The 25,764-nt window shown below is 44.5% G+C and overlaps 1 protein-coding gene across 4 annotated transcripts in view; it reads right to left on the bottom strand.

Moving 5' to 3' along the window:
* The window catches only part of MFHAS1 (malignant fibrous histiocytoma amplified sequence 1), a 95,697-nt gene extending 71,970 nt beyond the window's left edge, over positions 1-23,727 (bottom strand). For 3 of the 4 annotated variants that reach the window (XR_002339376.1, XR_002339374.1, XR_002339375.1), the window contains exon 1: positions 20,175-23,282. Coding sequence is in view for 1 of the 4 variants with exons in the window: in XM_021075967.1 (XP_020931626.1) it covers positions 20,175-23,166 (2,992 nt within the window). In the remaining 3 variants the exon portion in view is untranslated. Of the gene's footprint in view, positions 1-20,174 lie in introns of all 4 variants that reach the window. The other variant, XM_021075967.1, reaches the window with a different exon arrangement.

Below are 25,764 nucleotides of genomic sequence, written 5' to 3'. Positions count from 1 at the left end.
GTACATTAATATTTCCTATATTACTAAGATGCATTAGTATAACAGAAAAGGGGAAACAAAACAAGGCTTTAGATTGAAGGAAACAAAAGACAATAAAGTAGATGGATTCATAAACTCTTCAAGTCTGTGCTAGTGGAGAATGCATTCAAACAAAGGCTATCATTTTATTAAAATCACAATGGTTAATAGTGTAGGCAGATCCACTAAATTCTTCACCATATAAACTTTCCATTACATGTTTATGTCACAAATTAAAAATCTAATCTCACACTACTGTTAAACACTATGCCTTTAATTGTTCCTAAGATAGCAAAGAACATTTATTTTTAAAAGAGCATAAAAACAGAAGGAGGTACCTTATGTCCCTTATATGTATCACGTGGAAAAAAAATGAAATATGTTTCTATTCTTTTATAACTCTTTCAAGCCCAGGATTTGAAGAGCAATGCAAAGTATTATGAGAGACTGATCTAAAGGTAATTCAGAAATTATGAACTACTGCACTTTTCTAGCTAACAGGTTAGAAGTCCGGGGATTTGACTGATGATCTCTCTAGAAGCAAAAAGACCATTTGTAACTTCTTTTGTTCACTACATGACTTTCCCATCACTCATAAGTGGAATTCTAGTTTCTCCATAACCCATTCAGTTTGAAGGAGTGTCTTTCTCCTCTGAACTCTCAGGGCACTGGGTCTAGACTCATTTTACATGTAATATAGTGGTACCCAAGCCTCATTTCCCTTTTTGGACCAAAGTCTTTGAGCTCAGGTTCTAAGGGTGATTCCTGCAGGATGTCCTATGGTGCCCAGCCCTTGCTGGAAGCCCTCTGTGAATTCCTGCTGAATGAATACAGGATTAAGTGAACACATATTTTGACAAATGTCTCTCTGTGTTACCTCTCAGTGTTTTTCATTTCGTTACACTGCATGAGCACTGGGGTGCATTTTAGTTGACTTAATAATACAGACAACCTGAGTTAAGAGATTTTTCTGCAAATTTTTTTTTAAATTTAGTATGAGCTAAAATTGTAATTAATCACTGAAATTAGAATAGCCCCAACATTTTACAACTTACTGTACACTGGAACTCTGCTGACTGCCTGGAAGCCAGCCCTCAGTAGGTGTGCACTTCCAGAGGTGGCCCTGGGCCGTGCCGTTTCAATCTGGAGCCACTTGCAATTATTTAGATATTTGCCTCGTGTCCTCCCACAAATGATCATCTTCGAGCAGATGAGTCAGCTCACCTAACCACAATGAAACACATGGCAGATCCTTCCTAATTGATTCTAGATGAGCCAGGCCCAACACCTGTGTCCATGAGGCCGCAGCCTCATAAAGCAGGCAGCTATTTTGCTCAGAAAGAAGTTATGAATGACTAAAATAAGCAATGTGACCACTGCCTTCCACTTACAGTCATCATTTCTTCCTGTACAAAATGTAAACAGTATCTCTGATGGCTTACTCAGGTCGTAAAGGAATCTTTGCTGAGGAGGGGAGTGGAGGAAAGGGAAGAAAAAACACAAACTACTTTCCTGCTGCCTTTCATGTTTTTTAATCTTCTGTAATTGCACTGAAAGTCTAGAGAAAATTAGTGGGGAAAAAAGATCACGGGCATGTCAATAATCTATTCCAATTTATTTTATTAAATTTAAAAGTAGTTAAAGCCTAACATGCTTTTACTTCGAGCATAAAGATCTTCATGCAGACCGACTGCCTTGAAAAATTTAAAGAGGATGCAGCAAAGAGGAAGGAGGAGGCAAGAAGAGAACTGCTTCAGAGGCACGAGGAACCAACAAGGGGTGTGCCAGTTCCCTGCTCTGTCATCAGCCTGACCCACAGCTGTTAACGCCACAGGGGGTCCTCCGACACAGTCCCCAAATCCCACCCAACTGTGGACCAATTTGATAATGAATAAACAAAGCACCAACAAAAGCAACCAACAGAATAGGATGACAAAAAACGATCATCCTGCACCAAACAGATCTCTTTAATGCATTTGCTTTGACCTCTTCTTTTACAAGCACCCCTACTGAAAATACGCTAGAACAAAAGATGATTCGTTATGCACAGCCATAAAGAACTCCAGGGCACAGAGCATCCATAATTCATGATGCAAAGCCAGCCACCATCAGCATCATTTATCCTTTCAATATTTTAGAGTGGTGAAAGGTTGCTGGATATTTATAAAGTCGCTTATTTCTACACGACCCTTCCAAACTAAGGAACAAATGAGGAACTTTATTCTTCTGCAAATGACATTACTTACAAACCTAAGACTATAAATCTACTAGAATTCACTTGGTATCCATCATAGGAGGTTGACCAAACAGCCCATATAAACCAATTAAGCCAGCAGGCAACATATATCAGCTCTGTTTAATCTTACCAAATCACTGTACTTTTTGCTTTAAAACTAACGCCCCAGTTTTTCTTCTCACTGTGATTAAAATCCATACTATCCATATGCCCAAATGAAAGAGACATGCTTTCTGCCTCATATACAGGAAAGTGAAGCCCAGAGAGGTTACTTGGCTCACCCAGGATCTTCCAGCCAGGCGGAGAGGCCCAGGGCTCCACTTCCCTCAAGACGATCCTGGACATTTTCCTTCATTCCCAGGGGCCTATATCACATATTGTCTGAATGACCTCAGAGCTCTCCCCTGACTCTATTCCCACTCTATTCAAGTCCATTTTCCATGCTGCTGCCCTGAGTGGTCTTATAAAACAAACTTGACACTTCCCCCATCTGACCCTTCAATATTTCCTCCTCACCCTAGCGGGAAAAAAGCATCGAATCAAATAAAAATATTTTAGCTTCTGATCAAGCTTCCAAGAATTCTGCCAAGAATTTTATCTAATCAGGTAGATAGGATAGAAAGTATTTACATGGCATGTGCATTGACGTAAAAGAGCTGGCTCCCAACAATTTGTTCGTCTCTCTTCCCCATCCCTCCTCCATCACATTCAATAGACCTGGTGGTTTGTGAGAAATCCCCTAGCATCACCTCCGCTCAGCTAGAGACCTGCTCCCAGCCATCCAACCCCACCCACGTGGCTCTTGAGAACTCCCCTCCTCAGGCCTCTCCTGGCCCCCGGAGATCTTTTTATCTTGGCATTTATTACACAGCACTGCAATTGTATGCTTATTGCTTATGCCACTTTGCTAAACGGCAGCTTCCTGGGATCAGGGCCTGTTCACCCTGGACTCCCCATCACCCGCCTAATCATCATACAGATTCCCAGTTAATGTTTATATCCTGCACTAGAGAGTAAACACACATGCCTTTCACATACATTATTCTAGTTTTCATTCAACCAACCACCATTTTGGCAGGTGGAAAGCAATCATCTTTTGAGAAGCAGTGCAGAGTGGTGGCAGAGAATGTAGGGTCTGGAGGACAGCTGGGCCCTGCCATGTACTATGTGCACAGCCCTGCCCTCCTGTGCCTGTGTTCCTCCCCTGTAAACAGGGATCATACGCTAACATTTACTGAGTATTTAGTACATGATAAAACTACTCTGGCCCCTTGCCATGCATTCATTCATTTAATCCTCACATCTGAGGCTGTGACAGCAGGAGCAAATGCTTAGAGAAGTGTTAGAATTACTGTCCTCATTCACAGATGAAGAAATTGAGGTTCAGGGGCCAGGAGATGTTTCCCTGAGGTCCAAGCTCCTTTCTACCCTAACCCACTGGCTTTGAAAGATAAAAGATGCAAGGCCTTTTTCACTGATGCTGGTTTAGCATAACACAAGAAAGCCACACGGCAATATTCATCTTTAGCTATCACTAAAGGGACACGTGTCCAATGTCACCCTCCACAGAGAACTATGTAAACTCCTTGGGGTAAAGATCTGTCCCATTAGAGAAATGAGCTAAATTAGAGGAGGAGGAAGCAGAAAGGTATTCTTACTTTATCGAGCTCACACCCAGATTCCAAGCATTATCAAACTGTCCATATTATGTGTGCGCCTGCATCCTTAGAAGGTGAGACAGCGTGTTTGTCACATTGATGGGAACAAAGCCACCAACACGCTACCAGATTCTTCAAAAGCAAATATCTGTCTATAACCGAAGAACCAGGATTCCTTTCCAACAAAGAACAATGTATACCCTTCTAATTTCTGATTCTTCCTTCTGCTTTACAGCAGGTTCTGATTTCAATGGAAATCCCCCCACAAATAAACATGTCTTGAATCCCAAATGGCACAATAAATCAGAAGATTTATAGACTGTAAAAAGGGATGACAGGAGCGGTCCAACCTTCATGGAACACCTGGAGCCGGGTATGCAGCAGCTTTTTGGTCCCCAGAAACAGTCACCTGTTTTTTTTGGCTCAGCGAGAAAATTTTAACAGCCCTGGTAATCAACAAGATGTGATCATGCCTGCTATTTGCGATGAGCTTTTAATTCTGTGTCCTGTCACACAGACAAGGCTCAGATGCATTGACAGTTTTCAAGAAGTGGCTGAGAGGCTAACGCCAGAAAGCCTAGACGAACAGCCCCAAAGGAAAATTTCCAAAATTAACAGAACTAATGAATTTTCCTTCTTTCTACACCAGGAAAAAAAAAAGATGGAGACAAGGTACTAGCCAGGGAGAAGGCACATTACCTTATACAGTAACCAGAGGGAGAGCACATATGTGTTTTTCTTGGGAAGGCGAAAAGGCAAACACAGTCACTGAGCCTTAATAAAGACATTAATTCAAAAGAACACCTGCCCCAAACTAGAGAGGGGCATAAGCAGGGCCATGCCCTTACTAGCCATGTGGGGGTGAGCGGTGTCAGCAAGGGGGACAGATGCATCCTCCTATGAGAGGCTTTGCATCTCATGTTTTGTTCCTATAACCTGGTCACAAAATGGCCCAGCTCTTGGCAGAGCAGTGAGCTGTTTGGGGCCTCACAGTTTTCTTCTGGAAAATTCCCATCTCTCTTTTTAGCTCTTCCCCATGTGATTCATGAGCAAACAAGCTCTCTAAATCAAAGGCACCTCGGCTATGGAACATTGATGTGCAGCGAGGGTGAACGGAGACCATCCCAGCAAATACGTGTGCTTTGATAACATGTTCCTCTTTCCCTCTGTGCTGTCTGCACAGCCCTGGACATTTATTTATTATAAGATGGAGCATTTTTAAAGACTAAATACTTGAATGAGTCCTGTGAACAATCTTTTGTCTCCAAGAACCCGACTGGTGATGATTTTGTTTGATTTAAACAAAATATACGACTAAGCATCTTTTAAACACCAGCTACTCTAGCAGGATTTAATTGTTTACTGTTCTTGCAAGTCAAACACATTTTAGCGGGCTGGGTTAGACCCACTCTTTGTCCATGACACACACAGAGAAGCAAACTATTTGGATAATCTCTTAAATTTGGAACCCCTACTGGTTCCAGGATAAAATATCCAGGGCACATCTGTGCATAACCCACCAGGCTGAGGCCCAGAAAAATACGAGGGTGTGGAAGTCTGGGGCTAGCTATAGGGCAGAAATGAAAACTGCTCCACTGACATAGGTGGACTGGCCTTTAGATGACAGCGTAGAAAAGTAGAAGCAGTGTTTTGAGTTAATGAGATACAGTTCATAATCAATTATTTTTCATTAATGTCTCACATGGACACAGCACTACTCCTGCTGCCACCATCTTATTTTGATCAGTGGTATATTTATCTGTAGACATGCAAGATTTGTAATTATTGCTATGTCTAAACATTACATCACATTGTAATGGATGAATTAAGCTGGGAAATGCATAATTATGCTGTGAACAATGGTATTTCAATAGGCATCACAGAAGCCAATTAAAATGATTACCCTTATTTTAAATCACAGAGTTAAGCTTTTATAATTCCCAAGCCCCTTTTTAAGTCCCACCATTTGACTCAGATTTTTCTAATTGATTCTCAACAGTGTCCTGAGCACAAAAAGGGATCACCAATCCTGAAGGAAATAAAACTGAGTATTTCCTAAAATTCTCAAAGATGGAAATATAACTGAAAATCTATGAGATAATCTGGAAAGAACCAAAGGTCTATCAATATAGGACTAACTAAACAGCACATCCACTGGTAGAATATTATGCTACATGTGTACGTACACACATACACACACAGTAGGTTTGTCACTGCTCATATGGAAGCATCTCCAAAATATATTTTCAGTGACCAAAGTGAGGTGCAGGACAATGAGTATAGCAAGATCTTTTCCAGGTTAAAATATATGCAAATGAATGTTTTATTTTCCTTGAAAGGAATCACAAGAACAGTTTACACAAGAGAAAAAGGACCTCTTTGAGGAGGGGGCTGAGAGGGGCTTTTGTTTTTGAATATACCATCCAGGCACAGGCGCTATGTTTTTTATTATCAGCAGAGGTTATATGGGTAGAGAATTATGGTTCACTGTATGATCCCTTCGGTTACTTCTCTTTAGAAAAGTAATGATGGTATTTCATTTAATCACAAAGGATGCTATCCATGCATTGTAGTGAGTGAAATTTAAAATGTGAAAATGTCATGAGTTTTTTAAATGTCATTAAGACAAAAGAGCCAGAAAACAAACATCGAAATATGATGCGGTTCAGGGCAGGCCACCCTAAAATATACCACTTTGACATATTATTTTGACTTAAAGTTACTTAAAAAACAACCAGTGCAAGAAGGACACTCTGCCCCTCCTATGTCCCACCATCCAAAAAAGAAGGAAATGAAATCTTCCATGTGAAAGATGCCCTCCATGGACCAGGAGGTAAAGAGACATTCTTATTGCCAGAGACAGGGGACTCTCGGTAGAAGAGGTTGTAAAAACAAACCCTGGTTAGTTTCTTCATTAATTAGTACCCAGTCTGTCTTGTCAGTTCTTAACAACTTTATTGTTTCTTTGTCTAAAAGGTATATAAAGTCTGCTTTGGTCACTTCTTGGGTCCCATATCTGTGAGACCTCCATATATAGGAAATTAAATTTGTTTTCCTATTGATCTTCCTTGTGTCAATTTAATTACTAGACCAGACAAAAGAACTAAGAAGGGCAGGGGAAAATATTCAGTTTGGTAGACAAAAAGTTATTGTCTTTCATATATAAAGTGCTAATATAAACTGAATTCTGTAATTATAAGAAATCACTGTGATTTAAAAAAAAAATACCACTAAGATGATTCCAAAAGACATGATCACACATTTCACAAAAGAATCAACACAATTAGGCAATATTCATAGAGAAAAACATGTATGTTCACTAATTAAAAACTTGATCAGTGACATACTGTTTCCTATGCATTGTTAGTACATTTTTAAGATGATACCCAATGCTGAGAAAGTGCACTGAAATCAGTCTGTGCAGGTAGCAGGATGAACTGTGTTCCCCAAGTGGAAAGCAATATTGAACCTTAGACACTCTCTGCCTTTGACTCATTGAGTCTCCTTTGGCGATTATTGCCCAAATAAGAGCTTTTATAAAGAAGTACAGTCATCACAGAATTACTCATAACAACAAAACCTGAAACTACTCAAGTGCCTAATGGTTAAATAAACAAAGGTAAAAGTCTCCTTGATGTACTCTTATGCAAGCATTTATAATTACCATGTAGATACTAATAACATGAAATCATACTCCTGGTAGCTTGTGTTTAAAAAAAATAATTTATACAATGTGATTATCACTACACATTTTAATAAACCTAAAATTTAGGGGGAAAAATTGAAAAGAATTAGAGCAAAATGAGCAAAGTAATTATGTTACATAGCAACCCTGACTGGTTTTTCTTTCCCTTTACACTTCAAATTTGCAAATGTTTTAATAAGGGGGGAAATGATTCTGAAACAAGCATAAGTTATTAATGAATAGGGATCACACTGTACTACACTCCTTCAATGAAAAAGGAAGAGTTTCATCATCAGATTTCCAAATAGGTCTTTAGACTTGTGCTTTCTGGAATAATTGTAGAAACAGCAGTAGCAGCAGCAGTTAACATGCACCAAGCATTGTCCAAAGCATTTTACTTGTATTAACTCAATCCACAGGGCTAGCCTATGAGACAGAAACTATTATGACATCCAAAGTCACACAGCTAACAAGTGGTGGAGCAGGGATTCAAACCAGCAGAATCTCAAAAACCCTGGCAACAAATGGCTACACTGTAACAATTCCACTTTAAACCATAAGGCAAAATTTTAAGTGTTTCAAGTCGAAATATAAAGCAAATATAAACAAAATATAAGGTTTTTTAATACCTTGCACTTCCTAGGATTTTAATTAAAATGTAACTAAGTATATTTTGATAACTTCAGAGGCACAAGAGGACAAACTTCAATGGTGATAGAATGAAAAGTATAAGAAAATGCTGTCACAGTAAAGGGGAGTCCAAACAAATAAAATGCATAAAATGTGGTGGCCCATCAGTGCATGATTAATTTAAAAAATGGTATTTTTTCAGTCATTCTGTGGTGTCACAACAAAACCCAAAGCAAAGACAAGGAAACTTAGTCCACAATAAAACGCTAATTGTGTGAAAGCCAAATTCGCCTTTATCACAGGATCTGTTATGGTAAGATTTAGAGTAAGGAAAATCAATGTTCTGGATACATTCCTAGGGGTCACAGAGGCATGCAGCCATCTGGCTGGAGGCATAGCCAGCATCTGTGTTCACTCTCTACTCAGAACAGAGGAAGCGGGCAGCAGCTCCTGTAGACGGCATCTCACAGAACAGGTGCTCTGTCGGCCCAAGAGTAACTTGATTATGAGTCTGGGAAAATCATCTGAAATCACCCTTCAGTTCTCTGAGCCATAAATCCCTTCCATGGTCTCAACAGAGCCCTGCCTGATGGAAAAGGAATTGAGCTAGGACAGTCCTTCCAAAATTCTAGGTTATAGGTCAGCAGTGGCCTCTGGCAAACTCTGATCAGTCTATAAATGAAACTTAAAGAAGACTCTTCTCTATGACAACTGCTAACTGCTTTTGCACCCACATGCCCACCCCCAGAAATGGCCTGCTGATCTATCTGAACCCATCCACCACCACCACTACCCTGGCCTTTTAAAGCAGCATTCTAATTTGAAATACCCTTCCTCACTTCTCCATGTGGTTAACTGGGACTGGAAATGGCCCTTTCACACTCAGCTGCAGTGCAGCCCTTTCAGGAACCCCTGAGACACTGCTTCTCCCTGGCACCTGACCATGACCCTGCTGACCTCTGACTAGGCAGACCCTACATGCCCAGACCCTACATGCCCAACATTGAGACAGTGGCTGGCACTCAGTGACAATGAATGGATATCTAGGAAGGAGGGGGACAGAGGTGAGTTTGTCTGTACTGGAGAGTGGTCGGGGGCGGGGGGGGGTCAGGACAGTAGATTGCAGTTGAAATCCCAGAGTGGTCTAACTCTTGGGAACTCACTCAAATTTCTGCACCTCAACTTCTCCCCCCTGAAAGTCAGGTCAGTGATACGCTGACCCCCTAGAGCTGCTGGGAAGACTAAATGAGATCGTCTATAAGAAGCACTTAGCACTGTCTCCAGAGCATGAAAGAGGCTCAACCCATGTCACTGATTCTTATATATTCTCCCAACCCTATACCCTTAGAATGACTGCTATGATGATTAATACAATAATAACCTCTATAGCATGAAAAAAAAAGAATGTTATGGAAACAATGATAAAAGTTGATAAACCAGACAATAGTACCTAGGAGAACTATCATCTTTGAGTTTACATTTTCTTTCTCTGTTACCTTTCTTTAAACTCCCTCTTCTCAAAAGAAAGATAATGAGGCTTGTTCTCCTACCCCCAAATTCACCACCACTGTAACAGAGTACTAATACAATGGCAAGATCGCATGCTTCATTTTAGGGGTTGGGAGGATCTAAGAAAATTAACTCTTTAATTCTCTCAACATTTAACATGCTAATAACAGAAAACCCTGCCAACAAAGCATCCTTCAACAAAGACATCTCTAAGTTAGAAGCCATATATTTTTTTATCATTTATTTATATATATATATTTTTTTTTCTACTAGAAGCCACATATTTTTAATATGACAGTATCCAATTTACCTTAGACTGTCTTTGGAGTCAATGTTCATGCAGTCTTGGGGGTTCAGAAATCACTGCTGAGTCAATCCCTCTCAAAACAGAAGCAAACCCATCAATGACTGAGAAATGTAAAAAAAATTCCTGAAGAGGAGGCATTCCCCATACGCCTCAAAAAAAGCTGATTAGTTTTGGAAGTTTTTAGAAATCCTCAGATATAATGCCTTTTCCTTTTTCTGCATCCTCTCAAGATCTATTTGTGGGTTCTTGCAAAGAAATGATTCAAACAGAAAATTAACTGAAAAGAATGACTTATGTCAGGCAAATTCAAAATTGTACCAAAATTTTCTCAGTAATCATATTTTTTTCTGGAAAATCAAAAACCAATTTTTTTTCAGTAATTCCTCAAACATGCAATGAATTTCTCCATCTATGATCAGAGTCTATATGTACATGACTTAACAATTACATCAACCAAAAATCCCACCTCAGCTTCTCATGGCCAAGGCCAGGTGCTTTATTTTATTCTCCTAAAACTCCCAGTTAGTACAGACTTCTGTATACAGAGGGTTGATCAATCTCTACAGTGATTGATGACAGGCTGCAGCTAATAAATTTATGGTACACTTATCAGTTTAATCTGATAATGACCTAATTTTGAATCAATGCAACCCCATCCCCTTAATTCCATTTGCCTATGGCTTTGCCAATCATTCCAGAGCTCTACTCAAAATCTGTATTGGGGGGAAAAAAGAAAAGCACTATACAGAAGTAGTTACACAGTACTTATTTGTGCTTCTCTCCTACATGGTCTTTGTCAACAACTCCCCCACCCCAATAAATCACACATGTCACAGAGCAGACCAAAAGGCTCCATGTCATATTTTCTGTCCTCGCATCAATACTCAGGGTGAGGATTCTCATAGCAGCCATATTAAAAGATATTCACCAATGTGAATATCTCAAGACCTAACCTAAAAACCTCTTTTCTTCTAAAATCATGACTTGGAAGGAAAGTTGCCACAAAGAGCTGGGCAAAGGAATTTGCAGAACATTAGCCCCAGTGGCTGCACAGCCCTGCAAATGCACTAAATGCCATGGAACTGTTCACTTTAAAACGGTTCACTTCAGGAGTTCCTGTCATGGCGCAGTGGTTAACGAATCCGACTAGGAACCATGAGGGTTCGGGTTCGATCCCTGGTCTTGCTCAGTGGGTTAAGGATCCGGTGTTGCCGTGAGCTGTGGTGTAGGTTACAGATGAGGCTCGGATCCCGTGTTGCTGTGGCTCTGGCGTAGGCTGGCAGCTACAGCTCTAATTAGACCCCTATCCTGGGAACCTCCATATGCTGCAGGAAGTGGCCCTAAAAAAAGCAAAAAGACAAAATAAAATAAAATGGTTCATCTCAAGCCTCATTTTAGATGAAAATGGGCACTGCTGTTATTGGGGTCCAGAAATTAACGTGACTACACTGAGAGAGACACAGTTTTGCTTCCATCACAGTAATCTTACTGCAGTGGTGATAATGTGACCTGTGACATGTTTTGCAAGTCTCATGACGTAACAAAACTTTTCAGTATTAGAAATGATGAAGGAACAATATATTTTAGATCACCTGCCAAAATAGCAATGTACAATGTTAAATTCCTACAATTTAACTTCAAGGGCCCTAGAGTAAATTGCTTGAAGAAAATGGATCCCAAAGACTACAGGTGGGGAAGTTTTGAGGTATCTCCATGTTCAAGTGGAGAGCAAAGAAGTCCAAACTTAAAAAGAACTGCAGATTGACTAACATGACAACTCTGGTCTGCATAAAAATTCTTTTTAAAAGAGGCATCTTGAAGAATATGACTCAAACACTGGAGGAATTAAGATGACGGGCAGTGGAAAGAATAACATGTGAATTCTTTAAATAAAAACTTAACGACTTTAAATAATTTTGCCTATGTTACTCATAAAAAAAAAAACCTTTACACTTAAAAAAAGTCTTAAATTAATGTATGTGAATTTCACCTGGATATAAAGGAGGAGGAGGAAGAAGAGGAGCAACAGGGCTAGCCTCAGTCAGCCTCCCCACCCTAAAAGCAGAAAGGCGCACACAAAACAGGAACCTGCAAAGAGCAGTCTTGATACAACTTAACACAACTTCCTTTTCTCCTTGCTCTCCTTCCAAGTACCCCTTTGCACCGACTTGCAAAAGCAAAGGAAACAGATGGAACAGCCTGGGTGCCTAGGACTGCCAGTCCAGAGCAGGAAATTTCTTCCTGAGGCAGTAAAACTGGCTCCAGGCTCACAAAGCCCATGCAAACCAACCACAGAATCTCACCACCACCCAAGTACCTCCTGTGCTCCCCACTTCAACTTACTTTCTCTTCTGTATTTCTTTTTTTATTTTTATTTTTGGCCGTATTCACGGCATGCAGAAATTCCAGGGCTAGAGATTGAACTGACACCGCAGCAATGGCCCCAGCCACAGCAGTGGCAAGGCTAATCCTTAAACCACTGAGCCACCAGGGAACTCCCTCCTTCTGTAGTTCTTGTCCTCTGTAAATCAGCAGCTAAAGAGAAAGAAGTTTGTTGGTGGTTTTTCACGAATTTACTCTTTAAGAAACAAAGCATCGCTATTTTCAGCTAAGAGATTAGGTTGAGGAAGGAAAAATGAGAAAATGCTTTCTTGCATTCAGTGCCAAAAAAAAAAAAAAAAAAAAAATGTTTTCTCCTCCCTTTCCATGAATAAAGGGAGCCCTGCCAGCCATGGTGTCTTGGAGTTGTTAGCATAGCTTATAGTCCACAGGAACCATTGCTGTCTTCCTTACAGACAGTAATTCTTTTACTGTCTCCAATGAACTCAAACCACCAAGAACCTTGGAATAAACTTGTGACAAGCAAGAGCACTTGGAAGAAGGCAAAACAGCCAGTATACACCACAGAAAACGTCTTTCCTGCATTGCCACCATCACACCTTCACTCCCCTTAACATTTATACTTTACTGCTTCTAGAGGCCAATGCCAAGGGAAGGTCTGGGGCTAGTTAGAAAGAAAGAGCTATGATACAGTAGGGATGGGAATGCCACCTCCTCAAAGAGAGCGAAGGTGACCTCAAAGAGAGAGAAGGTGAGGCCAGGCGCTAGGAGCTTTCTGAAGCTAGTTCCTAAGCTTCGCCTACCTTTGCGCCCTGATATGCCGCCCCTCACCCACTCCTCCCCCATTTATGTAAGGGTCAGGAGGATGTACATAAAGGGCAGGAATTTATGCGCCAGAAAAATTACATGGGCAAATTATACACACTTAACCTGAAAGAAAACACTTCTGAGATAAAGAACATTATAAGCAACCAAAAAAAAGCACTTGGGAATGGGAGAAAACCTTTGCAAATGAATCAACTGAAAAGGGATTAATCTCCAAAATTTATAAACCTCTTGCAGCTCAATACCAAAAAAACAAACCACCCCATCAAAAAATGGGCAGAAGATCTAAACTGATTATTCTCCAAAGAAGACATACAGATGGCCAAAAAAAGAAAAAAACCTGAAAAGATGTTCAACATCACTCATTATTAGAGAAATGCAAATCCAAACCACTATCAGGTACCACCTTACACTGGCCAGAATGGCCATCATCAAAAAGTCTACAAACAATAAGTGCTGGAGAGGGTGTAGAGAAAAGGGAACCCTAACACACTGTTGGTGGGAATGTAAATTGGTGCAACCACTGTGGAAAACTGTATGGAGATTCCTCAGAAAACTAAAAATAGAATTACAATTTGATCCAGCAATCCCACTCCTGGGCATCTACCCAGAGAAAACCACGACTCGAAAAGATACATGTACTCCAATGTTCATTGCAGCACTATACACAGTAGCCAAGACATGGAAACAACCTAAATGTCCATCCACAGAGGAGTGGATAAAGAAGATGTGGCATATATACACAATGGAATATTACTCAGCCATTAAAAGGAAAGAAATAACAGCATTTGCAGCAACATGGATGGACCTAGAAATTATCATGCTAAGGGAAGTCAGTCAGATGGTGAAACACCAACATCATATGCTATCACTTACATGTGGACTCTAAAAAAAAGGACACAATGAACTTCTTTGCAAAACAGATACTGACTCACAGACTTCCAAAGAAACCATAAGTTGGTAGGTAGGGGGATGAGCTAGGGGTTTAAGATGGAAATGCTAAAAAATTGGATTGTGATGATCACTGTACAACTATAAATGTAATAAAATTCTTTGAGTAATTAAAAAAAAAAAAGCAGTTGGCCAGAGAATCCATTAAGAATCATTAGAATTTCTTGAGTTCATGAAAAATAACCATCCTCTTTGCATCCTGACTACCAGCCCTGTGCCAGGAACTGTCCAGAGAGTGCTATGCCATCACATGAAACAGGTCAGAACTCAGAGAAGTGAGTGTATAACCACTGAGTAAACTGTACGCCTTACATAGGAGAGGGTCTTGAAGGTCTGACAAAAATACTTCATCATATATATTCTGTGATTGTCAGAGATGGTTGTCAATCATCCTGGGTTTACAGGCTGTGCAGACTTGAGGCACTAAACAGGGATCAGAGGGTCAGCTTCATTAGTGCTAGAGCAGGACGGGGGCAGACAGGCCAAAATGGGGCCTCCTCAGCCCTCCCTACTGACGCAAAGCCGGCCAGCCCCCAGAGCGTGGTAAACCTGACAGCAACCCTGCAACTGGTTTTGCAATCAGAGCAGCTGAACCAGGGGGAATGGAGATCTGGCCGGGCCTGCCCCAAGCAGAACCTGAAATGCCAACAACTCTCCTCTCCAGCCCTGGGCCCAGGAGTGCCAAGGCTGCAGCAGACCAGAAAGAGTGAGAGATAAGGCTGGCAGCCCTAGTCCACTTAAAAAAAAAAAAAAAAGATCCCTGATGGATGCTTAGGTCCTTAATCAAAACAGACTCTCAAGGAGAAAAGTAAGTTACTGGGTGAATAGAGAAATCAACCTGAAATGTTCACTCCCATATCAGCTTACCCCCCAGTACAAGGAACAGAATTCCCTCTCTTCCTCACAGACACAGGGAATAACTGCTTTCCCCAACATAGCCTCTCACCTAATCCTCAAAACAGCCTTGTGCAGGAAGTTCCCACTGTGGCTCGGCGACAACAAGCCTGACAAGTATCCCTGAGGACACAGGTTCGATCCCTGGCCTTGCTCTGTTTGTTAAGGATCTGGCATTGCCGTGACCTGTGGTGTAGGTTGCAAACACGGCTCAGATCCCAAGATCCTGTGGCTGGGGCGTAGACTGGCAGCTGCAGCTCCAATTTGACCCCTAACCTGGGAACTCCATATGTTTCAAGTACAGCCCCTAAAAAAAACACAAACAAAAACCAAACCTGTGCAGTACATCCTATGCACATTCTAGGTGCTCAGATGAATTAAATGAGGAAGAACTAAAATAGGTGAGGTTTCCTGGGGAATAAGATAAGCAGGTGGCAGAAACAGAACATAAAACATCTGTTAACAAATAAAAAATATATTTTCTCTAGGAAATTCTAAACTGCTTTGCAAGGATGGACTTAAGAGTTCACTCTAGAATTTAGAGAAGAGGCACCTAATACTTAAAAAACTTCAACACACTGAAGGCCTTTCAAGTCTTTGAATTCTGTTATGTAGGGAATTTCTTTCTTCCACTGCATGATGAAGGTTTTGATTTTTACATGAAACAAAGCCCAGGAGAGTTCAAAGAGGGCTCTCCACAAAAATAAAAGCTGAGTGGCATCAATATTAATAAAGCCAAACTAAAAAGATATTTAATAACCTTTGCAAAATTAAAAACAATGACTAATTCAATCCAAGCAACTAGGTCATGCTTAAATTCCAGGATCTCTAAAACGCAGATAGAATAAGGCAAGAATTTTGCTTTGCTTCAGTGGTCAAAGTGAAGGGCCCATTCAAGGGCAAGACCAGTAATACAGTCACAGTGGGGACACCAGAGGGACAAATAGGGGGCAGGGGAGGGAAGCTGGGACACAGGACAAAGCAGGATGACCAGGATAGTACCACCTGGGACTCTGACAGAGTTTGAGAATATCAAAAGGGGAAAAAAAATATATATATATATATATTCTCACAAAGACCAGTCATTCAGCAGACCTCTGAGAGGCTCTTACAGAAGCCATAAAGCCTCAGGCATGTTTCCTGCTTGGAGGAAGCAAGTGAACAAGCTAATCAAAGAGATTATGACCTACACAAACAGCAACTGAACAAGGCAAAATTTGCTGAGGGCTTCAGACAGGCACACGGTGTATGAGAAATTAAACAAGGACAAAAGGCACTTGACTAGGGAGAGGAGGCAAGGCACTGAACAACTGAGTAAAAGGGATTGAATGTATAAAAGATCATCTACCAATTCTCTGCCTATTGCTTTGGGCTGCTTTCTAATTATTCTTAAGGACAATCTTTCAAGAGTTCCCTGGTGGCACAATTGGTTAAGGATCCAGTATTGCCGAAACTGCGGCACGAGTTAGATCCCTGGCCCTGGCACCTCCACATGCCACGAGGGCAGCCAAACAAAGAAATGACCTTTCAGGAGTTCCTTGGTGGCTCAGCATGTTAAATATTCAGCTTTCTCACTACTGTTCGATCCCTGGACCAGGAACTTCCGCATGTCTCGGGTGGGACCAAAAAACAAACAAATCTTAGGAAAAAAAAAAAAAAAAGTATGATCTTTCATAATTTGGAAAAATATGAAAAATATTTCATGAGAAATCACACGCAGCTGAAGTTCAACCCACTAACATGCACTCTTCCAACTTAAAAACACACAGCGTCCTTTCAAACACTGAAATAGAGAGCAAAGCACTAGAATCTGGCCATGGACCTACGTCCTAGCCTCCACATCCCACTTCACAGACAACTCATCATCCAACTTTAGGAGTGGGTCAGCGTTCCTGGTTTCGATGTCATATTGGTGGAAAAGAACAAGAGCATAAATAGATATCCCGCAAGAAGAAACTTATACTAGGCCAAGAACATTCGAGTTCCTTCGTTAACAAGGAGGAAGCCTGGCTGTCAGGTGATGGCAGTAAGGTAAAACCTGCAGAAAGCAGGCAACCACTCACACCTGACAGGCAGGCTGCATCACGGGCCTCTTCTGAGTTTCCAAAAGCCTCTACTGTGGCTCAACCCAGTCATCTCAAATGAAACAAACAGGTGATCTCTCTGACAATGAGATTAGATCTTTTTTTTACAAGAACTTTTTAAAGTAGCCAGTGACTGAGGATTTTCCAAAATACTGCACTGCACAAGAGAAATCTAGCAGTGTACTTCCCTAGGCCAACTACCTTGGTGCAGCTCAGGCCAAAAAAGTCAGTGACGGGACATGGCCAGAGCCAAAACCAGCTTTTCACCAAAAAAAATAAAAATAAAAATAAGATAATAATGCAACTTTGTTTCTTTCTGCACAAAATCAAAGGAGACACTTTGATTAATGTGCTATTTAACCTTAATTTTCTGAAGTTGAGAAAATTAAACAGCCTTTTTATTTTTTTTCACCATTGTATCTAAAATGGTTAAGGGAGAATTTGACACTTTAATAAAATGCAGAACTAAGTAACCAACTTTTTTCAAGTTTCTAAAAGCAAAATGACTTTTTAAAGAGACAAAAGGCTGCCAAGAGATCCAAAGATTTCTGCTGAGTTAAAAATACATTTTAATAATCTAGGGACTTAGTGAACATATTTTTAAATGTATGCCCTAAGCAAGCACCAAACATTTTAGTTCTGTTCCTACATTACTTTCTAGGTTTTTATTATTTTAGTTCTTCTCAAATCTTTCAGAATTGGGACAAATACTAATAAATGGTGGCTATCACAGAAAAATATGAAAAGTGACAATGTGGGGTTTCAGCTTCCTAATGCAATAAGTGTACTGCAGTCATTGTTTCCACTACTCTGTACATTCTGCTACTTTGGAAGAAATACAATCATAAATGAAGCAAAAAAGATAATTTCTTTCTCTGACCATAAATAAGACATGTACAGTCTACATTATAAAAACTAGCTAATGATTTATTCCTACACACTATATAAGATAGACAATTTTCAACCATTTAATTGCTTTTTATGTTGAAAAAGTCATCTCTGCAGCCTGGGTTGCAAACCAGGTGAATCTCCTTTGAAGACAAAAAGGCAAAACAATAACAAGAAAATGGGATCCTTTCTGCATCTGGAGACAAGCTTGTTTGTGGAATTTATGACTTAAAAAACAAACAAACAAACAAACAAAAAAAAACAAAGAGCTGAGGTTAGAAAAAGAAATTCAGCCCCATTGTTTATGCTTCAAAGTTCTTGGAATTCCTCCTTACAGATCCTTACTTGTTCAATAATCTATGTCTTTCCCTTTGTCGTTAAAAACATGTTTCATTAACGATCCATCTTTGCATTAAGTAAGAACTGGCTTGAAGTAGGTCCTTCAAAAATCTGCTCTATGAATACGTAACTCTCGACCGCTTTCTTCAATTTAGTGGCACAATAAAGTATTTTGCTTTCATGAGTAAAAGACAATGGCAAATACAAAACAAACTGAAGAGTGTACAAGTCACAAACTGTGATGAGACACCAGATAACTATATAGAATAGAGGGCTCAGTTGACTGGTAACTGGATATGGTAGCTTTTCTCAAGCTGAAGAATTAAACGCAGCCTAGATCTAGGGCATCGGGGAGATGTTCCCTTCGGAAATACTGGTGTCAAATTCCTTGCTGATACTACTTCGAGCAGCATTCAGACTAGGACAAAGATGAGAGTGGTCTGCCATCTTCCATTTCAATACCCCCTTAATGTGCCCGGCTCGGGGGGTCAAGGGAAGAAATTGGCAACAATGCTATCATTAGTCTTGTCCTTAGGATGCTCGGAATGTTGTTAACCAGGCCTACTTCCCCAAAATCAGAGCTGTTTAGAGAAGAGTTCCAGAGGGTGAAGAATTGGACAAATAGACTCTTGGGTCACCAACTAACCAGGCTCAGAAAATCCCACTAGTCCTGGAATCTTCTCATTCACCAATAACAGTTTAAAAAAAAAAAAAAAAAAGTCTGCAGGAAAACACTCCTCAAAAGAAGGGGAAAGAAAAAAAAAAAAAAGAAAAAACTGTTAGCTTTTTGTTCCTTTCATCTCTTAAAAGTGCTCCCATAAACTCCACTCTCTCACGCTTAACCAAAAACCAAGCCTTAAGATGTCAGTAAAGCACAAAATTACCAGGAAATACCCCAAAAAACTCCCCTTAGTAATCTCTCGTTCAGATTTCGGTAACCTCTCTCTCATGCCTTAGAGTGTGCTGGGCGAAACTGATTGCAGGACTGAGTCATGCCTAACAGACTGACATTTTCATCTTTTACTAATCCATCATTGACCCTGCCTACTAAACATTCCTTCTCAGAAATTTCTTAAGAAAAAGGAGCAATAATTTCTACTTTATGATCACACTCTGAAACAAAAGAAAATGACAATAGACATCTCAAAGCACCCGCTGGAGATGTGTCTACTAAGTATTATAGCTCAGGCAGAACCCCGCAGCAGACACCATTCATCTTCTGTTCAATGATCTGAAAATCTCCATCCATGAAAAGTGGGCTAGATTGGGAAGAGGGAACACAAGACCCAAAATGTTTTGACTGGAGACCACTTTGGAAGTATTTCTAGTGGAAGTCTGAGTCTTTTTTTTTCTTTTGCTTTTTAGGGCCGCACCTGGGGCATATGGAGGGTCCCAGGCTGGGGTTGAATCGGAGCTACGGCTGCCAGCCCACACCACAGCCATGGCAACTTGGGATCCGAGCTGTGTCTGCAAATTACACCACAGCTCAGCAACACTGGATCCCTAACCCACTGAGTGAGGCCAGGAATCGAACCCACAATCTTGTGGTTACTAGTCAGATTCGTTTCTGCTGCGCCACAATGGGAACTCCAGTCTGAGTCTTTCTACTGGAAGAATATGACGCTGGAGACTATATTTCATATAGCTTATGTACTTTACTGCCTTTTGCTTGTCCCCATATGCTCCTGTTTTTACCCTGAAAAGCTTTCCTGGGGAGCCTGAAAACTGTCTGCCAAATGAGAAATAAATATCTTCCCAAAAAGCATCTTAAAACACATCACAGAAGAGTCTCGTCCCTCTCCCCACTTACCTGGGAAAGCGTGTGGATTGGGCGACCCTCTCTTAAGGCACTTAGAACAGAGAATGTGCACGGTGTAGTGCAGTCCAGGCCATTCCTGAAGAAGGACATTCAGCTCCTCTACCAAGGGGGTTATGGCTTGCCATGCTGTCCATATGTTTGGTAAAGACGCATGGCTGGCGATGGACAGAGTGTCTGGCTGCAGGACCCCCTTGGCAGGTCTGTAACTCACCACCACAGGGACTTTTCCTCTATATGCAAAGATTTGAAGTTTGCCATCTGACCTGTGCACCACATGGCTGTTGATCTGGACGCTGTAGCGTGCAAACAAGCCAGGTGGAAAGGTGAAGGGAAAACTATATTCAATCTGTAACTGCTCAGCCACAAAGGACTGCCCGGCCAGGTTGGTCCCATTAATCCAGGCCTCTGCGTGGGGCACCTCATTCTGCACATAGCACGGGAACTTGTACCAGGCCGTGGACCCATTCAAAGGCTTGCCCTTGGGTTTGTTGAGGCAGTAACATAGTCCCATCTTCTCCAGCAGCTCCAGCAGCAGCTGCAGGTCCTGCTGAGCCTGGACATGAGGCTTCAACAGCAACCGGATGACATGGGCTGGCAGGAGCCCATGCAGCAGAAAGCCCTCCACATAATGATGAAGCTGGGTGGCCCGCAGCGTGTCCTGGCTCGGGGCGGGCAGTGCCATCAGTGGGGAGCTTTCGCCCTCACCCTCAGCCTCACCATTGGTCCCTAGGAGCAGCTTATGCAGCAGCAAGGAAGGATCCCTCTGGAAGAAAACATTGAGGATGTCGATTAGGCGGGACAGGTTGTGGAAGACATGCTCCTTGAGAGCCGGGCTGTCCTCAAAGTAGAGCAGCTTGCCACTCTCGTGCAGGTAGGAGAGAGCACTCTGCAGTCGGTCCTCGGTCAGCCCGGCCTGCAGGCCCAGGCGAGCTGAGTCCCACCAGCTGAGCCAGAGCCGCTGTGCCTGAGGGGGCTGGAAGTGCAGCTCCTCCAGCACCTGCCAGGACCTGGGCAGTACTCTGTGTAAGTTGGGGAAGATTTCCCGGTGCTCGGCAACTGAAAGCAGTTTGTCCCGAAGGCGCTTTAACTGGCAGGGATCCCTGCAGCTAACGGGCAGCACGGGGGAGAGGATCTGCAGCCGGTGGTTGAGCAGGTACTGAAAGTGGGCCTTGCGCCGCCGAAGGTTCTTGTCTGAAACGCCATAGTACGCAGCATGGGGGCTGGCAGAGCGGAGCTCGAAGTCCCGGGCCAGTGCCTCATCTACCACCTGGGCTAGACGGCTTAGGCCCTCGGCGTCACGCTTCTCCTGAAGGGCAATCTGGCGGTGAATGTCCAAACACTTCTCCTCCAGCTCCTGTTCCCCGCAGAGGTCGGCATGCGTGCCTACAATGCACACCACGGCATGAGGCACCCGGGCCCCCACCCGATGCAAGAAGGAGCCCACAGTGGTGGGAAAGCGCAGTGGCTCATAGGTGGCCAAGTTCACCACCAGCACATAAAGAGCCCCCGGGGAGAGGAAGAAGGGCTGGATCACCTCGTAACTTTCATCCCCAGCTAAGTCATACACGATGAACCGCAGGCCCCTGGAGGCATCCGCTGTCCAGCTGGTCACCTCAATGCCCTTGCTCACAGGAGGAGGTGAAGCGGGGTAGCTCTTCTCCTTTTCCCCTTCTCCTTGGCTCACCTCCACTCTGTCTTCGGTGAGGCAGTGACAGAGCAGGGTCTTTCCTGCAGCCTTATGGCCCATCAGGAGCAGCTTGAGGCGGGGCTGCACCGCCGGCTGGGAATGAGCCAGCTCCTTCTGGTAGGCTGCGATATAGGGGATTCCCTTCATACAGACCTCGTAAGGGGGCTGGATCAGCGGGTTGTCCTTGATCTTCCACAGGCCCACCCGGGAGAGCTGGCCAAAGTTGTCTGGCAGCACAGCAATCTGGTTCCCCTGCAACACGAGCTCCTCCAGGCCGGTCAGCTCCACGATGGAGTCTGGCAGGTATCTGATCCGGTTATTATCCAGCCACAGGGTGAGAAGACGGCTCAGGCCAGAGATCAGGGATGGCACTGAAGTGAGCTGGTTGCGACTAAGGTAGAGCTCCTCCAGACCAGCCAGGGGCAGCAGTGCGGCAGGGAACTCCTCAAAGAGGTTGGAGGAGAGATTGAGCATTTTGAGCCGCTGCAGGCGGCTGAACTGGGCAGGCAGAGCCTGCAGCCCGTTGTTGTCCAGCATGAGGCTCTCCAGGCTGGCCAGCTCGCAGAAACCGCTGGGCAGGGTGCCAAGCTCAGCCCCGCTCAGCCACAGGATCTTTAGGGCACGCAGGGCACTGATATCTTCAGGTAGGCCACGCAGCCGGTTGCTGGACACATCCAGCTCCTCCAAGGCCGCCAGCTGCAACAGCTGCCGGGGAAAAGCCGTGAGCTGGTTGTGGTCCACGTCGAGGGTGCGCAGGTGGGAGAGGCAGGAGAAGGAGTCGGGCAGGTGTGTCAACCGGTTAAAACTGACGTCCAGCTCCTCCAGGTGGACCAGCGCGCCCAGCTGGGCAGGCATGGCGGGCAGCTGGTTGTGGCTGAGGTTGAGCTTCCGCAGCTCACGCAGGGCGCTCACCACCTCGGCGCCCAGGACGCTCAGCCGGTTGTGGCTCACGTCCAGCTCGGTTAGGTGGTGGCCCAGCTCCGCCACCGCGGGGGGCAGCCGGGCGAAGCGGTTTCGGCGCAGAACCAGGACGCGCAAGCTGCCCAGCGCAGAGCCCAGCCCGTCGGGCACCTCCTCCAGGCCGTTGTTCCCCAGGTTCAGCACCTCAATGTCCCCGATGTTGGCCGGCAGCACCAGCTGGGGGGCGTCGGGGGAGTCGATCTGGTCGGCACCTGGGCTGCCCCCGGCCGCGCTGAGGGTGAGCTGGCGCAGGTTGCTCCTCAGCTTTCTGGCACGCAGGGCGGCGTCCCGCCACAGCCTCACCGTTTTCAGGTTCCCACTGTCCGTCCCAGCCATGGTGGGGTCCCGGGCTGACACCTTGGCGCGGGCGCCCGCAGCTACATGCCGCGCTGCGCCCAGGCAGGCGCCAGTCTCTGGGGCCCTCTAGCTCCCGCTCCTCCCTTCCCACCAGCCCTCCGCGACCAGCGGCGGCGGGTCCTAGCGCAGCCAGCGGCCAGGCGCCCGCAGCTGGGGGGCAGCGGCGACGCGAGAAGCTCCGGGGAGCGCCGGGCGTGCGGCGCTGGGGGAGGCGGCCGGCCGGCGGGGAGCGCAGCTCGCATTCTCCGGGCTCTCGGGCCAGGGGCGCGCCGGGGCAGCAGGGCCGCCGCCCGCCCGCCGCGCCGCGGAGGATGCCTGCCGCTCCCCCTCCTGCTCCACCCGCCTCCGGGGCCTCGGGGCCGATTCTAGCCCCGCTACCCTCGCTGCCGCGGCCCCGCGGCCCGCAGCATCGTCGCCTCCGCGAGCTCCACGAGGACGGCGGCGGCCCGCTCCGCTGCGGGCATGATGTGGGCGCAGGGCCGGGCCGCCTCGTAGTCTCCGCTTCCCCGGGCTCCGGCGGGAGCGCGAGCGCCGCGTCCCCGCCACTGGGAGGGCGAGATCGGGAAGCGGCAGCGCCGCCCGGCGGAGCGGCCCCCACGTGACCCGCGGAGACGCCGCGTGTTCCCGGCACCGCCCCGGGGCGGGGGCCGCGGACCAGCGCCTTGAGCCGGGCTGGGGGCGCCTCGCCCTCCACGGGCGGCGGCTTGGACACCGCTGAGCCGGAGGCGCGCTGGTGGCCCGTCCCGGCTGCAGATCACGGCCCCGGGGCGCTCCTGCTTAAGTCTGCCTGCGTCTGGCTCTTTGTTGGCCCTGCGCCTCTAAGAATTTCTTTCTCTTCTCCCCTCACGTGTTGGATCCCAGGCCTCCCTGACTCATTCCTTACCCTTCTTCCCCCTTCCACTCACCCTATGTCCACACCTTAGTGGAACCGGCAGCATGCAGGGGCCTGGGTTTCATTGTAGGAACCTAAAAGGAGAGTGTGATTAAACAAAAGAACGAGAAAAGCAGGCAACCATTCATTCACTTGGTAAATATTTATCGAGACCTTATTTTATGGCAGACCGACCAGAGACAGACATTCTCTGCTCCCCTGAGGAAGGCTCTGAGCAGGCTCCTCGCCGGCCTTACTGCGGAGTGGAGAAAGGGGGGCCACGCAGTGTTTTATCCGGGATGTCCCACACATCCTCCCAACAGCCTCAGGAAACAAATACCATATCCCCAACTGTACAGTCCTTATTATGCTGTAGGTTCAAGAAAATGGCAGTTATGTCAAGAAAAATTTACAGCCCAATGCTCAACTCCAAGTCTTGCTTGCTTGCTTGTTTACTTATTTATTTATTTATTGGAATTTCTTTGCGGTCACATCTACACTAAGTAAATAATTTCTTCAGAATTTGCCCAAACCTTGAACTCTATTCAGCCTCAGGGTAGCACCTCCGTCATTGCCTCCAGCTTGATTAATAATGAAGCAAATAGCTCTCAGAGACACAAAGCTAAATGTAATTGGTTAAATGCACCAGTTAACACCTGGTTGGCTCTCCCCTACAAGGGATTGTTGCTGTCATTTGGGGACCCAAATTAAGTGCAGGTATTTGAATAGTAATAATTTGTCTCTTTAAAGGGAGCCATTGAGAAGTTCCTGTCGTGGCGCAGTGGTTAAGGAATCTGACTAGGAACCATGAATTTGCGGTTGGATCCCTGATCTTGCTCAGTGGGTTAAGGATCCAGCATTGCCCTGAGCTGTGGTGTAGGTTGCAGACGTGGCTCGGATCCCGTGTTGCTGTGGCTCTGGCATAGGCCGCTGGCTACAGCTCTGATTAGACCCCTAGCCTGGAAACCTCCATATGCCTCGGGAGTGGCTCTAAAAAAGGCAAAAATACAAAAATTAATTAATTAATTAATTAATTAAAAAAAAACAAAGAGAGCCATTGAACACCTCAGGCTGGAAAGCTGCCCCAGTGATGGTTATCAAGCCTGGTCTGGTAGGTACATCGTGGTACTGGAGGATGCTCCTGGAGCCAGGTGGAACCCAGAGCTTCAAGTACTTTAACAGATACAAGTGAGCCATGTTCACCCTGAAGGTCTTCCTGGAAGATCAGAACGCTCAAGAGTTCCCCAGGTGCCCCACTTCAAGGAAAATTCTGAATCATCTAGACTGAGCCTTTCTTTCATAGAGGAGGCAACAGTCCCAAGAGAAGTGACCTCTCAATCAAACAGCCAGGTAAAGGGAAGAACCAGGTGTGTTAACTCCCCTTGTGGGGTTATTCCCCTGAATGCATCACCTTCATGGTATTCTTGAGTCAGATCCCAACTCCTGCAGTCTCTAAGGAAACTGGAGAAGGTGTCAACTTCCTACCCCACTTGGGATAAACTAAAGTGATCTGGGTTTGATCTAAAAAACCCAGGCTAAACTGCCCCCTTTAGAAGCCATCAGAAGATTATACTTCCCTCTCAACTGTCTTTGAAAACTCTGCTTTTCCTTTGTCAGGACATAATCTGTAATTTGCTTTATCCAATAAAAAAAAAGCTGGATAGGACAGGAGAACAACCCATTTGAGGGATCTCACTGAGCAAGCC

This window comes from Sus scrofa, chromosome 15 (genome assembly GCF_000003025.6).
Source record: "Sus scrofa isolate TJ Tabasco breed Duroc chromosome 15, Sscrofa11.1, whole genome shotgun sequence".
NCBI classification, from domain to species: domain Eukaryota; kingdom Metazoa; phylum Chordata; class Mammalia; order Artiodactyla; family Suidae; genus Sus; species Sus scrofa.
Note: the sequence above shows the minus strand (reverse complement) of the source record. Positions and strands in the feature narration are given on the sequence as shown.